General features: G+C 40.7%; 1 protein-coding gene across 2 annotated transcripts in view; it reads right to left on the bottom strand.

Annotated features, from left to right (window-relative positions):
• Positions 1–17,119, bottom strand: part of EPB41L3 (erythrocyte membrane protein band 4.1 like 3) — a 94,621-nt gene that overhangs the window by 35,407 nt on the left and 42,095 nt on the right. For both annotated transcript variants that reach the window (XM_041399283.1, XM_041399284.1), the window contains exons 4-5: positions 4,549–4,653; positions 2,278–2,320 (exon numbers count right to left, since the gene is read on the bottom strand). In XM_041399283.1, the coding sequence (XP_041255217.1) occupies positions 2,278–2,320; positions 4,549–4,653 (148 nt within the window). The remainder of the gene's footprint in view (positions 1–2,277; positions 2,321–4,548; positions 4,654–17,119) is intronic.

Raw genomic sequence — 17,119 nt, 5'->3', positions numbered from 1 at the left:
AATTATTTCACTAAATTTAGTAGACCCATGGGATGGATACTGGTTTGTATCTCAAGAGTTAGCAAAATTATTTCTGGAGTATTAGTTTTAAGTGTTGTAAAAATAGGTTTAAGATAGAATTCAAGATTTAAAAAGAGAGTTGAACATGGAAGGTAAATTTAGAAGCTATTCTGAAAAAAAAGGGTCAGGTTACACTAGCACATGACTTGAACGCAAATGAAAAGCAATAACAAAACCCCAAACCACACTGTTCTTACAAGCAACAAGGAAATTTTATCCCATGGGAAGTCCCATTCACTTTGATTATCCACACATCTAATCTCTAATGTTCAAGGCCAGGCTGGATGGGGCTTTGAGCAACCTGGTTTAGTGGGAGGTGTCCCTGCCCATGGCAGGGGTTGAAATTAGGTGATCTTTAAGGTCCCAACCAATCCAAACGATTCAATGATTCTATGAATGTGCAAGAAGAGTTTTGATGTTCACCATCAGGAGTTCAGCTCTTGGCAAGACTTATGGAATCCTTGATTCTAGGAACTTTTCCATTATCTTGGGACATAAAAGATGGTGAAAGGAAGATTTGGCTGGCAGCGAGGATGGGGCATGGTCCCATCAGAGAGAAGACCACTCCTAAGGTGGGAATGCAGCCAGAGGCGACACCTGGTTCCACAACAGATGGAAGGGACCATGGCCTGTAAATCTATTCCTTGGCACCGAAAATAAATCAAACCTATGATAAAGCCTATCATAATAGCACAGATGGTTAAGACAGAGGAGTAAGCAGTCTTCACCCCATATTTACAGGATTGGAATAAAACCTAACTCTGTGAAGTTAGTGGGTTATAACTAACGGGATGTGAAGCAAGGGCCTTTCTCAACTACTGGGATGAATTCCCAGCAGTGTGGTCTGCATGTTGTACAACTCAGCCAGCGTTTAGCAGGACTATATATACATGTTTTGGAAAACATTATGGGTAACAGCACTACTTTTCCACTGTTGGCCTATTCCAAACTTCTGGGATGAAGTGTACACAGAAAGCAAATTATTACTGTCATTTTCTGCAAATACAACTGTCCACTGCCTCAAGTCCAGGATGAGACTCTTCTGCCCTGGTTAATCTCCCACTGTCACAACCTTTCATTGTCTATTTCATGGCTTGGGTGCATATTAAATGCATTTCAAATATGTGGTGGGGAGCTGAGCTGCTGTACTTGCATTGACCATCTGTAACCTGACTCATCGTGGTCTAAAGCACCTTCCTCTCCAGATCCATCCCTTTATGAGATTTTAGAAAGGCAAATGTACATTACTTTGTTTTGCAGATCACTTACTTGTAATGAAAATAATACTGGAGAAAAGGGGAAGTTTCTCACAGTAAGTGGGGAAATTCCTCACAGTAAGTGAGGAAATTTTCCCACCATTGTAAACTAACCCTTTTAATCTTGGAGAGGGAAGGGATTTCTTTTGCCAGGCATTACCCAACTAATGTGAACTACCAGATACATTTGTTTGTGGAAGCAAAAGTGTTAGAAGAGGTCATTTACAAAATGTGCAAAGAAAAAAAATTACTGGGGCTTTTCTGCCCACAAAAGTCATACACATAAGTATTTTGACAATTTTTAAAAGTGAGGGGAAGTAAAAAAAATGCAAGTCAAGTTTTGAGCCCAGCAGTCTCAAAAAGGTTTTCCTTTGAGTGGTTTTTGAATTTCTAATATATGAAGCCACAAAGTGAAATAGAAATAGAGATTTAGAATATATATATTTGCTTTTAGTAGAAACTTAGTATAAGTTTATAACTAGATGCCTAGTTATAACAACTGAGCTTTTAAAAAGATTAATGTGAATCAGAAAATTCATGGTAATTTTTGGAACAGAGATCAATCTTCTGAAATGAAGAAAGAAAAGGTATTTTAGATAGAGTACTATTTTGTGTCAGTGAATTATTTCAGTATGGGGCATGAGCAGTGTTTCTGGATAAGATATAAATATCAGTAATGCAAGAAATAATTCAAATACATGGCCTAGTCCCTAAGGTTACATTGCTTAATGTCAAACTTCAGGATTTTGCATCACTGCAAATGTCAAGTTGTTTTCAGCAACGCAAGTTCATGTGTTACGAGCATCAGTAATGCTTCACCATCATCATAGCGTAAAAAATCTATAAAGGATGTACATAATTCCTTTGCCAAAGACTTGGGATAGGATACAAAAGATGATTGTGAAATACGCTTTGTCCCCATGGGGAGACGTGTAGAAGGGGGCAACGATAACAAACTTACTTCGGATCTGCTTCTTGATTTCCTTGGCAGGGTCCAACCAATTCTGCAAAGAAAATGTTTCCTTTTTTCAATTTGAATTAGAAAACACAATAAACGTTATTTTTAAAACAGTGTTATGACTCAAAGCTAGAACATGTGAAGCTCTTCCACCCATTTCTCCTTGGAGAAGCAGTAGGCAGGGCTAACCCTAATTTTCAAGACATGGCACTTGGTAGAAACAGGATTTTTTATTAACCTTCACAGACTTTGAGGGCCTGAATGATTTGAAATAAAATAATAAAAAAATGGGAATTGCAAAATGAACCCAAAGAGATCTTTTTTTGCAGAGTATCTTCAGGGAAAACTGCATTTCTACTAGTTTGTTATAAAGAGGTGTTTTTGATTGATTTTTTTTTCCTCCAATCCTGGAAAGGCTGAAAAGACTTGCTAGAGGATAAGCAAGTGCAGAGTAGAGATGTTTGCAATGCACCATGGGCATGAGGGGTTCTTCAGGGAAAATCAGAGGCAGAACCACAGTACCTCTGCCCGCATCCACACCATGCAGAGCCCAGTGACTATGCAAGACAAAACCCCTGCTGAGGAGGTGGAGAATTATCCCAGTAATGTGTTAGTACTCCATACATGCCAAGAGGCAGATGAAATTCCTCTGGAGGAGGCACACAGCAGCTTGGGATCTCAGTGCCTCTGCTGTCTTGACCTCTAAGAGAATCAAATTAATATTTAAAATGCGTCAGAGCCCAGAACAAAAAGTTCACTTTCCCCAGGAAAGTTCCACTTTCTCCAAAGAAAGATAAACAAATGTATCAGAGAGACAATAAAACACTAAAGAAATACCAAACAAGCAGAACAACAATCCCTCCCCAACAAAAACAACCAGTTTGCAGCTGTCCAAACCTGCTCTGTGGTGCAAAACCTGAGCCTGAAGATCTCCAGCTATTGCTGAGCACAAGAGGACATTATGCACCAGGAAGTTAAAGACACATTAGGGTTTCTGTTTAGAAAGATGACATGGGATGTGGGCACGTATGTTGTCTGGCTGGAAGTTATGTGCCAGAGGATGGAGATGAATTGCTAAGTACTTTGACATTAAAAATATGCATGTTATTGATCAATAAAATGGGTGGCAGGCAGTTGTTCTTTTAACTGTTCAGGTCTGTAAAGTAACTGGTGACCTATAAATATTTAGTGCTTCTAAACCACATGTTAGTAATGAATCCATGCTTCTCTTTCCCATAGGAAAGCATACCTATCTGAAAATGCACTTAGATTTCTGCCTAGCTTTTTTCAAAACTCAAAACTAAGCACATGATTAGGCATGATCTTGTGCTGGCATGGACCAAGTATCTGCTTAAGCGATTTTCTGAATTAGAAACAAAGAAGTCTGTAAAGCAAGGGGAAAAACAAACAGAAAGACCGATTTCTTTCATATCATATATATTTGAAACAAAAGGAAGCATAGAAAACACAACTATTGCTCCCACAAGACATAAACAGCTAAAAAGTAGTAGTAGCTCCAGCTCCATCAGGGAAGACCTTTGAGGCCACACAAAGCACAAAATACCTTCAGCTGTGAGCTCTGCTGAGCTGCTGTGCATATAGCTAAGAGGTTTTGTATTGGTTTCTGTTAAAATATTTATCTTAAAATGCCAAAATAGCACAACATATTTTAAATGATCCTTTGATATTCTCATGGTACCATGTCCCAAACACCTTCACATTAGATCATCTTCAACACTTGTAATGCACAGCTTGTTTCATATGGAAGCTGGAATGCAGGAAAGCAGAATGTGATTCACTGTGGTTACCAACTGCTTCTGAAGACTAATGTCTTTAGTCAAATCAACAACAATGCTAAGATAAAGTCAAGGCTAAGAGCCATCCCTTATCTTAGCAGTTAGCAGGAACAGTCAGACATCTCCTGCCTATTTGTGTCCAAACCACTATTATTAAGCCATATTTTAGTATTATATGTTTTGCAGTGTATCTGTAAGTGTAAATTTGACTTTCATCTTGACAGTAAAGGAATAAATCATACTAGAAAGAGCACCAGCTATATGATTAATACCTTCTATGTCATAAATTGCTGAAAGAGAGGGAACCGAGGGAAACACAGGAGATGGTCTTGAGAAGTAGAGTCACAAAGAAACAATTGCTCAAACTGTGTCTAAGGAAGACAAAACCAACTTCTGGATTGTTTGTAGCTGTCTGTGGAGTGTCTCAGGGAGTTCTGATGTTGACATGGCAAAGGCCACCTGCATTTTTGTGGGTTACCTTTTGGTTTTCTGTGTCTCTGTATGTTAGCCCAAAGTAGTCTTTTTCCAAAAGGTTCAGATGCTCACACACTTTGTCAAATAGCACTTGACCTCTGGAACGTTTCTGTGGGAAACAAACAGAAAACAAACAAAAAGACACTTAAGTTTGCAAAATAAAGCAATATAAGCATTAAAATAACACCTTTTCTGTCAAACCAGTAACCTCAAAATGATTTTAGTCAATGCATCCATCTTTCCAACCTATTGACCGGGAGCTTCATAAGAATCTGCTGAATGGGGAACATCCTTTTTTCCTAAAACCTCAAGTCTTCTTGCAGAGCTAAAAATAAGTCATATATGTCATGTTTCAACTTCCAATAGGAAAATCTCTTCTGTCTTTCAGAAACTGCAACTTCAAGAGCATGATGAGGTCATACCTCTACAAACCAAAGCAATTCTTTGTGTGCAAGTAGCAACAAATAGCAGTACAAAATATTCCCGGTCATGGATTATCAGAGTTGTGACTGGGGGGGCAATCCACTGGAGAAAAAACAAAAGATGGACATACTTTTTGCTTTGGTAACAGTGTGGACTTATTTCAGGACCCATTTTTGTCCAATACACATGGAAATGTGATTATGCCATCTACGGAAATCACGGGGGAAATCTGACTGGGAACGCAGCTGGGTAAAAAACCAGCTTTCCAGTGCCCCACTAACCTTCTTTACTGCTGGCATGTCAGATGAGAAGACCTCTCACTGTCAACATCTAGAACCCTTAGCAGAAGCTTCATAGTATCCATCATATTGGACAGTAAAAATTCAGGTCATCTTGTTTCTCAGCGTTGTATGTGAAATTGAGAAAATAATGCTCCAGAAAACCAAACATCCTCTTTATAACCTACACATGCCAACTTTGATATGCATTAACTATGATAAACAATTCAAAATTATTTGGGCCATATTTGTCACCGTGTTTCATCACTGCCTGCTTCCCAAAGTGCAACTCAGCTAAAGGAAAAAATCTCCCCATTTTATTTTGACCACACACATACATAAATATTTTAGTTGATGTCAGCGGAGCATTTTTTTTTAAATCTGTAGCACACACATGACTAGAAGCAGACTGGAAACACATAACTTGCTTCAAAGGCAATGCAGGCAGTTGACAAAAAAGAGGAGAGAATGCCGCCTTCAAATTGATGTGTCTCTACCAACAGAGTAGCACTCGGACTGCGCTGCCAGCCCAGCAGCCTTGGCTGGGAGAGAGCCGTTCAAAATCCAAGCTGGCACAGCTATGCCAACAAACCCATGGAGCTCAATGCTGGCCTCAAACTATTTTAGAAGTCCTAAGAAAGCCAAGAGGAAAAAAAAGGAAAGAACTGAGGGTTGCTGCCTAACACCCAGTGAAAACATCACAAGAGGTGACGGAGGGAGTTGTGCAGTGTAATCTGATTTGTGTTAAATTTGGTATTTTTACTGGCATTCAAATGGTATATTGGAAAGGACACTGGAAAACATCCTTTACATTTTATCAATGGAGAAACTGAAGCGTGGCCTAAAAAATGTTCTCCAGCTGAGGAAGAAAAACCAGGCCTAGAAGTGCATTACAAGTGTATTCCTGTAACTCCATTTACTGTGCCTTCCAGCATTATTTGAGCAAACAGCTCTAGGGCCTTGTTCTGTGTATCACATGCTTTCCACGCTGTAAGTAGGAAGCATAAATATGCCCCAGCTCCTTTATAATGTCAAACAAATGTTTAGTTAGTTCTTCATGCCCTGAACTTGAAAGTAGGTAACAAGAGGTTGGTGGCTTTATACTTGGTGCTCTCTGTAGAGAAAGAAGCAGATAGAAAAGATCTTAATACTAGTGTGTGGAGAGGAACCAACTCAGAAACTTCAAGCCAAAATGGTCACATTTCTGCTGTAAGCAAGCAATGCTGCATTTTGACAAATGTCTTGCTTTTCTACTTGTTAACAAACTAAGTAGTTATACCGAATTGAGAAAAACAAGCAGGTTAGCTCTAGAGGGCACCAGCTCTGAAAAACACTGGTTGCATCAGTGAACCATTTACATGTATTTGAATTGTGGCATTTCAGTGCTCTCTTAATTTTAAGAGTCACTCAAGGCCAACACAGGAGCTGTTTTATGTGGCCAATCCATAGCTACAGAGATCTACACAGATGTCTGTTTTGAGAAATAGTAGCTAGCAGCTGCAAGGTACGGTGTTTTAACAGGGAATTACAGGAAACAGTTGTGCAGGACTGTGCTGTAATAAAAAACAAATGCCCAGAAAACCCCCAGTGCTCAGTATTTCTTGTTTGGCTTCATATTGCAAGTGAGAGTATCTATGGCAATCTGGAACAATTTTCTTGGCAATGTAGCCTGCTCTTCCTCCTCCTGTATGAAGATGCCTAAGTTGCACAGAAGTAATTTTCCACAAAATTCCTGTTGCATCACGATGGGGGAAAACCCGGCTGGTGCTGCAAGAGGACATGAGAAATCAAAATGTAACTAACAGCCCCTCCTGGTCAGGGTCTTCTCTTCACCATCACAAGGTAAGAACTGGTGATGGTTGAGGGAAAGCCTGATCAAGATCGCTTCTCCTCCTACAGAAACCGCCATTAGTGTCCAAACATTCACAATGAGTGTTGGAGGAGCCTCACATCATAGCCTCACCACTGCCCCCCAACCTGCCTGTTCCCAGGTCAGAGATGACCTGTGGCAGAAGGATTTAGAGGACTCTGATCATCTGGGGAGTTGGAGCAGCCTAAAATGGAGTCACCCCTGCTGTCCTCCTAATGCAAGAGAAATCCCCATGCCCCTACACATAGGCAGCAGTGCCACTTGGTATCCATGTGTTGTGAGCAGGCACACTGCTTCTAAAGCATCATTGCACAGAAACAAAGTGAAGGGAAGCTGTTGCATAAATTAATGGAAAATAAGGAGGTTCAATTAGAAATATATAATTAAAGCAACTGAGCAGACCTGTTTTGCCCTTGTTTTTTATTTTTTATTGTTTTTATTTTACTGCATGCCCAAATAACTATGCCATGAAAGGCAAGGATATCATTGCTTTGGCAGGAAGAGAATGGGAGGAGGAGAGAAAGGTCAACTTACAAATTCATACAGCTCCTCAATCCATCCTAAACCTTCATTTTATATTATGTTGGAGTGACAAGTCTAAGATGATGAAAGATTGACAGTCTGCTGGTTACTGTGGATCACAACTCAATGCCAAAAATGCCAGTCAATTCCCAGCAGTCCAAAAATGTGGATCAAAAAATAAATAAAAAAATAACTTTGTGCTATAAAACACTGACTTTGTAAATGAAAAAAAAATTCTGAAAGGTAAATCTGGCAAGAGCATCCACTAGAAATATTGTTAAATATTTTTCAGGCATGAATGGGATGAAAGGAAATGTGCAGATGTGAAAAAAGACGCTTTGCTTAAGCTCTGGAAATCAAGTAAACAGAAGGGATACAACACACAGATTAAACAGTATAAATGAACAGAAAAGGTCTGGGAGCAAAAACATTACATTTTTTTCATAGCCTCATCCCTGCAGGTCTATAAAGGCCAGGGCTCTCTCTTGAAGCTGGAATGGGAATAAACAGCCTCCTGGTAAAGTTCCCAGTGAAAGGAGCCAGCAGCAGCAAACTTGGCAAGCCAGTGCCTGCCAGCAATTCTCACACATAAGGAGAAGCAGCCTCTCTTCTCACCAGCTTCTCCTCAGCTTTGATGCTAAGTTTCTCCCTTCTTGGGATGATAGAGGTCACAAAAGGCTCTCTTGACTCCTAATGGGTTTCTGCACCAGGCTCAAATCTTTCCACGTGATCTTCTTCAGCCCATACCCATCCATCATACCCCCATCACCTTACAAGATCACCAGACCAAGATTATTATCAAGTCAATTATTCTCATTGGCAAACATTTGGGTACAACATTCAGTATTTCTTAATGCAGAACAACAATAAAAATGTTTTCCTTTATTATGATTAAACCCATAAGCTGTAAAGTACTTATAATAAGCAAACATCATCAAAGTGAAAAAATGCAAGCCTTTGTTATCACTTGAACCACAAACTATGTGCTGTATGGTAATCAGAGAACCACGGATTGGCTGAGGCTGGAGGGCGCCTCCGGAGACTGCGTAGTCCATCCTCTCTTCTCCAGAAGCACCACCTAAAGCAGATTGATCAGGATCATGCCCATCGGGTTTTGAATATCTTCATGGATTGAGACTCCATAGCCTGTGGGGCATTCACCCTCATAGTGAATATTTTTTTTCTTCTGTTTAAATGGAAATTCCTGTCTTTCACTTTGTGCCCCTTGTCTCTTGTTGTAGCAAATGTGTACCCCCGACCACATTCTGGCTCTGTCTTCCTCACTCCTCCCATCAAATATTGATACACATTGCTAAGATCCCCCTGAGCCTTCTCTTCTCCAGGCTGATCAGCTCCAGCTCTCAGCCTTTCCTCGTAAAAGACATACTCCAGGGCCTCCCTCATATCTGTGGCCTTCTGCTGAACTCTGTCCAGCGTGTTCATGTTTCCCTTGTACTGGGAAACCCAGAATCAGACTCAGCACTGCAAGACTGACAAAAAGGGAAAGGATAATCTCCCTCAACCTGCTGGTAGCATTGCCCAGGATGGCACTGACCTTCTGTGCTGCCAGGGAACATCACTGACTTCTGTTCACCTTTTTTCCCATCAGGACCCTTGAGTAATAAAAACCCTGTATTGTGACAACCCAGCTACCAAACCCATATGTTATCATACTATGTTCAGCCACGAGGAAAATTACATAGAAAATGAGCAACTAACAACTTAATAAAAATATATGATTCCAACTTCCTTGTCCTACAGGTGGTTATAGTAAGACTCCAGAAAATTCCTTTGGGAGTCAGTAAAATATAGGGAAGAGTATCAGGAAGATTTCAAATGTTATGTGCTGGATTGTGTGTCCCAGACTGGAAGCCAGTTGTGCCAGAAGAAAACTTATCAGGTTTCAGATCTGCCACCTCCAAGAGACAAATTCTATTTCTGTGAAAGGCAGTAGGTTTGGCTGCCCCATGCCAGGAGGCACCACCTCTCCAAAAGGTCTTCAAGCTGCTGTGGCTCCTGGTTTGGCAAACCTGCCCTGTCCCTGAAACATAGTCATTTGCAGTCTTCCTGCAGGCCATTTTGGCACCCACCCTGATAAGGCAGCCTGAGCCTCTTCTATTGCCCCTTAACCTGAATGACCCACTTTCATTTGTTGGGTAACCTCCAACCTACAGGACCAGCCATCTTTCCTAGCTCTATGCCAGCTAGTGTTGTCCATACTGAGGACCTGTCAGTACTCAGGCTCCTTTCAGATAGAATCCAACCCTGTATCTGACAGATTTCCCACTGGAGGGGCAATGCCATTCTGGGACTGGTAGCTCAACATGGCTGAGGAGCCTCTGTTCTCAGAGGGTTTCAAGGCATTGGCCAGGTAATGTCACAGCTGGCCTGACACCCTGCTCACAGCCCTGGCACTTCTCTGCTCATGTCAGGGGCCTCTCCAGTCCCTCTGAACCAGCACGGCCGTGATACTGGGGTCCCTGTGAGCTTCCCCAGGTGACAAGGGGTTCAGTGTCTGATTAAAGGGTAGAGTGCTGGTCTATTCTCAAGGCTCTATTTTTGTTCACTAGCAGATTACCCCCCTCTCACTGAGAGGGAAACAGGATGAGGAGCTGACGAGCAGCAAGCAGCCCTCTCTGCTTCCTAGAAATGAAAACTATTGCAGCCTCCAAAGTGACACACTTTGGGGTGGTTCTGCTTTGGCATTCAACGCTGCAGTCTCATGTGGGTGCAGAATGCTGAGCAAGGGCTGCTTGCAGCATGGAATCAATTACAAGAGATCACATTCAAACCAAATTTTGCAGTGCTAGGGAAAACACAAAGTGAGAACAGAGTTCTACAGCCAAACATCTATAACAGGATTCATTTTTGCCACCAATAACCATCAACTCCCCTGCACAGTAACCACAAGGTCAGGACAGCCCGATGAACTGAAACTTCACTTCCCTTTCTGATCAGTCAAGGAGCATAGCAAGATGAAAATGTATCACAGCTGTGGACTGGATTTTAAAAGGGACGAGTTTGCATGTAACTTTCTGCACAAATACATATGCAAATGACCTTGCTGCTTTCCTGGGAAAAGCTGCCAAGCTGCCAGTGAGCAATGTCACACCAGCTCTAGCTTGGCATCCAACTCCATACAATTACTGTAATAACTCTAGTTGGGCAGGATCGCTGGAATAAGGACAAACAGATCAGTATCATGAATTCCCAGTATGAATAATTGGACTCAAACTGATGTTGAGGTTATCTGGTTCACATTCCTAATTAGCATTTGCACTTTCCAATGGATCTCAACAATGCACTGTATAAATGTGTGGGCTGGCTCTAGCCTTGCATGCTGTAATGTATTTTGGCATGTGGCTGGACTGACCTCTTCCTTTTCCCCTCTTCCTTCTGGTGGGAAAGAATTAGCTAATTTTTTTTCCTTTGTAATGTTTCAATGTTTTTTTTGATGAAAAAGATTCCAACTGTGTGCAGACAACTGATTTTATTTCATTTTACTGTTACAATTTAATTACTTTTTGCAATTTAATTTGCTAGATACTTTCATTTTCTACACTGCACAGGCTGCAGGGTAGTCTCCTATATGCAAACACAAGTAAAACACCATATACCAAAATGTATATAGCAACAAATAAGAAGCATAAACAAGGGGATGCTTCTCCATCCCCATGTTGCAGCCTCTCCTGCAACATTCTTGCAACACAAACAAATGAAAATGATTAACTGATTGTTGGGAATTCTTTGTACTCACCACAGAGAGCACTCTCTTAACAAAATTCCCCCAGTGGAGTCTCTGAGTTACTGAATTCCAGCCTCCTGACAACACAATTTCTCATTCTTTCCTCATGAACTACACCATTTACACAAAATATATGCCAAATCCCAGAAAAAAAACCCCCAATACTTCTTCAAATACTCACTACTTGCAAGCTAAAATGACCAAGCCCACAAGATCACTTTTTTATCAACAATCCCATTTCTGGGAGAGGGATATGAACATCACATAAATTAATATGCATAGGCAAGTATGTATATAATTTGATGCATACAATATGTACATACAAACAGATGTGAATTTGTAAGTGGATGTTCATTGTAGTTCCAAATGTAGAGAAGCATGTGGCCACATCATGTTGCTTCTCCATCTACAGAAATTGAATCAGAACTTCTAATTGAGAAATTGCATCCACTGTTTCTATATTCATTTATCGGCAAGTAGTGCTCATAAGCTGGTAGCACTAAACTCACAGAGTTGATCTGGTAAGGAGCACATTTTTATCCATGAATGAAATAATAATCAACATTCTAGAAGCTGATCATTGCACTTTAGGCCAGAAAATTTCCAAACATGGAGGACATGTTTTTTGAACATGTCTTGATTGAAGCCAGCAGAAAGAAATAGCAATTTTTCTCCAGGAAGATAAGTGGAAAAAATCATACCAAGGAAGTTTAACTTCATTTCACTGCTACACATTTGAAATTTGCATTTTCAAAGGATTTACTCTTTTCCTGTTTATACTTCTCCACAGTTTCTCTCCACAGGGAAAAGAAAATGAAGCAGAAAGGTGACAGGAGAGAAAACAACCTCTGAATTTCTTCAAATCTCTTGTTTCTCAACTGAAGTTCCCAGCAGGAAGCTAAGTGAGGAGAATCCAGAAAGAAAAACAGGATAAAGAATCTTCCTTGAGTCTTAACTGGCTGAAAATCAGCAAGTTTTCCTCTGGTTTACTAAAGTAAATGTCACATGTGTAATGTGTAGGATAAAAGCATCTGGGAGCATAACATGACTTAACCACTGGAATTTAGGTCTCTAAATCCCCTGCCATGTTTGCTGAAAATGGCACTGGCAGTTCCAGAAGCATCAAGAACAGTTAATTCATCTGAAAGTTCAGTGTGTTGCGAGTCATGTTCTAGGCATTCCACAAAAGACTTTCGAGTTATTTCTCCTAGGGAGAAAAACCTTTGCCAAAGTTAGCAATGCAACAGTGTACATGAAAGACAAAGGTAGGATATACATTGACAAAGCAAACAACAAATGCCCTGCTCCTCCCTCTTCCACACAGACCAACAAAAAGAAAAAGCTTAAAAATAAAGGAAATTAACTCATATTGACTTTTTATTCCAACTACTTGGTTTCTTGCAGAAAAAAAATTTGCATATGCAAACTATTAAAAACCAATGGCTTGGGTTGGAAGTACCCTTAAAGATCATCTAGTTCTACCCCCCCGCCGTAAGCAGGGACAACTTTCACTAAAGCAGATTGCTCGAAGTCCCATCCAGCCTGGCCTTGAACACTTCCAGGGATGGGGAATCCACAAGTACTCTGGGCAAGCAGTGTCTCAGCCCCCTCACAGTAAAGAATTTCCTCTCAACGTACAATTTCAGTACTCCCGGTTTTACTTTAAAACAGTTCCCCTTTGTCCTATCACTATCTCTCTGAGTAAAACATCTCTTTCACTCTTTTCTGCAAGCCCCCTTTAACTACTGGAAGGCCACAATAAGGTTTCTGTGGATTCTTTTCCAGGCTGAACAACCCCAACCCTCTCAGTCCTGTCTATACAGGAGAGGTGCTCCAGCCCTCTGAGAATCTTTGTCGCCATCCCCTGGATGAGGAGGAGACATAAATGCTCAAAATAGAACACATAATAGTTAATAATAAATTTTCATTAATGTATCCCTAGGATGGACAGAACCCTTTCATCCAGTTTGTGAGCAGCTGGCCAGCAAGAATAGAGATATTGAACAAGATATTTTTGCCAGCCTTTCAGGATGCAAAAAGAAAAAAGATACACTCAAAGAAAAGAAAACGTTCAAAGCAAAATACATTCAGTTTTTAGTTCTCAAAAGTTTTCCATGCTTCAATGGTAAACTGTATTTGGCAATGTCCCAAGTCAAAACTCCAGATAATATCTACTTAATAAAACATTTAGCCAAAGGTGGGGAGAACTAAGAATTAGGCAATTTCAAAAATATTTTTATGAATAAAAGCTAAATTAAAAAGACTTTCTTCTTTATTAAGCTACTTCATGTACAGAAATCCTTTTCCTGAAAGCTGCATATCAATGTAAGCTCTTCAACTGTTCTATTTCTTTATTAACTTCTTTATGTGTGAGCCTTCATAAAACATCCCAGTAGGTGACTGATATAGAATAATAGTTTGAAATAAAACCTGCAATAATATTTTGCATATCTGTCTCTGCCTTTTAATTTAGAACACTATCTTATACTGCTCTGCACATATAAATGAATGCCCCATAAGGAAACAGAGTAGATGAGAAGGTATTTTAACAAACAGTGATGACTGATCACTTTTTTGCCCCCATGATGGTAGTACTATAATGTAGCATCTTACTGATATTTACTGTAATACATCATATTGAAATGTATTACCATTCCTGAAAATAACCTTTTCTGTTGACCGCTAACCAAGCATTTAGATCAACAAATACATAACACCGTCTATGCTATAGTTAGATACCTGCAGCAAATGTCAATGACATTGTATAATATGACATAGTTTTTATCAGGGGCAACCTTCTTTAATGCCATTTGAGCTGGCAATCCTAAACAGCCAGCACTAATCTAAAAAAACCCAGAGGACTGCTAAATCCCAGTAAGAAGATTGGTGACCTAGTCCCGATTCTGGCATCAAACCAAATTAGGGTTTTTGCCTTCTACATCAGCAGCAGAGATCACACCAGCCCTGGCACCACACAAGCTCTAAGCGTCCTGATGGGTGCACCACACAGTTTGTATCCTTGGGAAAAGAGTGAGCACTCCGTTCATGACAATGCAACATGCTAGGGGCACTCGATAAAAAATAAACACTCTGGAGCGTGGTTTTGGACGTGGAAGTGTGAGAGCCATGTCTGCACGTGCACAATGGCTGCAGAAATACCTGTCAAATGTGATGATTATCAAATGCTTCCCAAGTGAATCAACAGAATGCATACTGCATAAACTGAGGTCTGCTACCAGCTTACGAGCACTACCCTCCCATAAACGAATATAAAAACAGTGGACACAATTTCTCAATTAGAAGAAGTTCTGTTCTCAGCACATTTATTAGCTTTACACATTTGCTATATCATGACATAAAATAATAAACAGCATTCCATTTATAAAGGCCTTTCAGCAGAGAAAGTAACCCTCCCCACTCAGCTTTCTTGAGAGCACAGACTCTTTGGGCTTGGATTTTAGCTAGACATGCAGCTGATCCATTGGCTTAATGCCTCCTGATTGCCCTACCACGCCCTGCAAGACACTCTGCAGTAACTCAGGCAGGTCTCTTGAGATTCATGCAGCAGCTGAAGCTTTCCAGTGGTGGCTATAAATATTTTCCTTATTCTACCTATACTTGGATAAACTCAGCAAACACTCATCTCTCCTCATCTCACGTGCCAACTAACTGTGCAAAAGCCTAGTACCAACATAGCAAGGGGAACCAATCACTACCTGAGATATAAATAGTCCTTGGCATATATCAACAAAAAACCCCCCCATAAACAGTTTGTTTATTTTCAGCTGAAAAAGCTCTACTGTCAACATAGTCCGATTTACAGAGTAATCTTGCCATATGAATTTAAAAGCCACAGAGCTCTCTCTGACCTACATTGCCAGCCTGGAGTGAAAAAAAAAATACACTGCAGAGAAAGATGCTCTTGAGGCAGAAGAGGGAGCAGGATGATCAGGCTTTTAGATTTGGGGTACCTTAGATGGTATTGCACCATCAGTGCTGGGGTTTTAATGAGAACTAACATATCCTGTTCTCAAGCTACATCCAAGCTTTATCCACTTCAGATCAAAACCATTTCTGCCAGAGTGAGATAAACCATGAGAGACAGACCTTGCTGCCTATCAACACTCTGCTTTGCAAGCAGATATTTCACCACCCAGTCCTGTCTATGATATTCTGTTCATTGTATCAACAAACAAGGATGAGAAAATATAAAAGCAGCCCAGTGCTGCATGGGGCTCAGATAGAAAAAAAAAAAATCACCCATATGAGGCATTAAAATTTTCTTTGACATGGTAATATATTTAGAGGATGATATTAAACTGAAGGTTTACTTAGTTGGGTCTGGAAATGGCAACTCTAAGTGTAGATGTGGGGAAAGCACCTATAAATTGGAGCAACTAGAAACAGAGTTGATGAATTTAGACAGCTCGGTTGGCACTGGAACAAGCAGCAGGCACTTCATTGACACAGAAACAGAACAGGAAACACGACAAAATGCAGGGAGGCTTGGCAGGAGCGTGACTGGGCAGCGACATGACAATCAGCAACTTTGTTGGTTGGGCATGAGGCAGAGGAATGTACACATTGTACGGAAACAGCAGAAGACTTTGAGTGTCCATTTGGAAAAGGGAAAAAGACAAAGCCTGTCATCCACTCTTTTTGATTTATATTCCAGCAGTCATTAAAAAATACATGCAGAGGTGCTGGCTGCACAAGGCACTCCTGTAAGAAGCTGGAGGCTCTCTGGGGCCAAGGCCACCCCAGGCAATAAGCCTTGAGAAGACAAACATGAAGTGACTGATGCAGTCTTACCCTGGTGAGGCCATCAGCAAAAATGGTGACAAGGACAGGACCCCTGGAGCCAACAGACATCTCTCAGTCTGGGGTGAAAGGCAGGTGGAAGATCATCCTCTCCTGGGCTCTTGCAAACAGATCAACCAGCAATGAACCTTGCAGTACCTCAGTCTGAGGGTGCATGATCAAACCTAGTTTTTAAAAACTTTGCCAAATGGAGAACAAGCTCCTGTTGCCTGGCTTGTGTCCAACTGGTTCCCCAAAGGGAGGGAACCAGAGGCACTATTTCAGTAGAAAGTTTTCAGCTAACTATTTATCCCCAAAATATATGCAGTTTCAGTGTAGCTGAAAGTATTTGTCAACACAGGTGGACAGCTCACAGTAGTTTTCAATGTTATGAAAAATGGCTGGCACCTCCAAGGTATCAAAATGAATATTTTTTGCCTGATAAACTGAACATTTCAGTGCACAAATAATTTTCAGAAACTATTAACAAAATGCAGTAGTTAAGAGGATTAGATGTAGAAAATGTAGATCTGGAGAAAATGTGTACAATTTTTTTTTCTTTTAAGCTTCTGGCATTTGATTGTGACCATGGCACTCTGTTGTGCCAAAATGTGTAATTTAAGGCCCCAACTGCTGTCCATTTGGTACCTCTAGAGGAGTGACTTAGTTTTAATTCTTGGCTCCTCACTCAGTCTCTAAAATACTTGCATATGAACTGGAGAAAATATCTGTCTAATTGTTTAGGTGTCTCCCTAGCAAGGTTATAAGAGACCTTCCCCCTGAATACCACACAGCCCAGACATTCCCAGCCACAAGAAGCTGTGGGGGACCTGATCCTACCCTGGCAAGGCATAAATGCTCCAGATCCACTCCCTCAGCCTTGTGGCATTTCTAAAAGGCTCAGCTCAACCTGACTTGTTTTGATTTAGATTTCTTT

The sequence above is a fragment of the Onychostruthus taczanowskii genome, unplaced genomic scaffold (genome assembly GCF_017590055.1).
Source record: "Onychostruthus taczanowskii isolate IOZ18803 unplaced genomic scaffold, ASM1759005v1 scaffold16, whole genome shotgun sequence".
NCBI classification, from domain to species: Eukaryota; Metazoa; Chordata; class Aves; order Passeriformes; family Passeridae; genus Onychostruthus; species Onychostruthus taczanowskii.
Note: the sequence above shows the minus strand (reverse complement) of the source record. Positions and strands in the feature narration are given on the sequence as shown.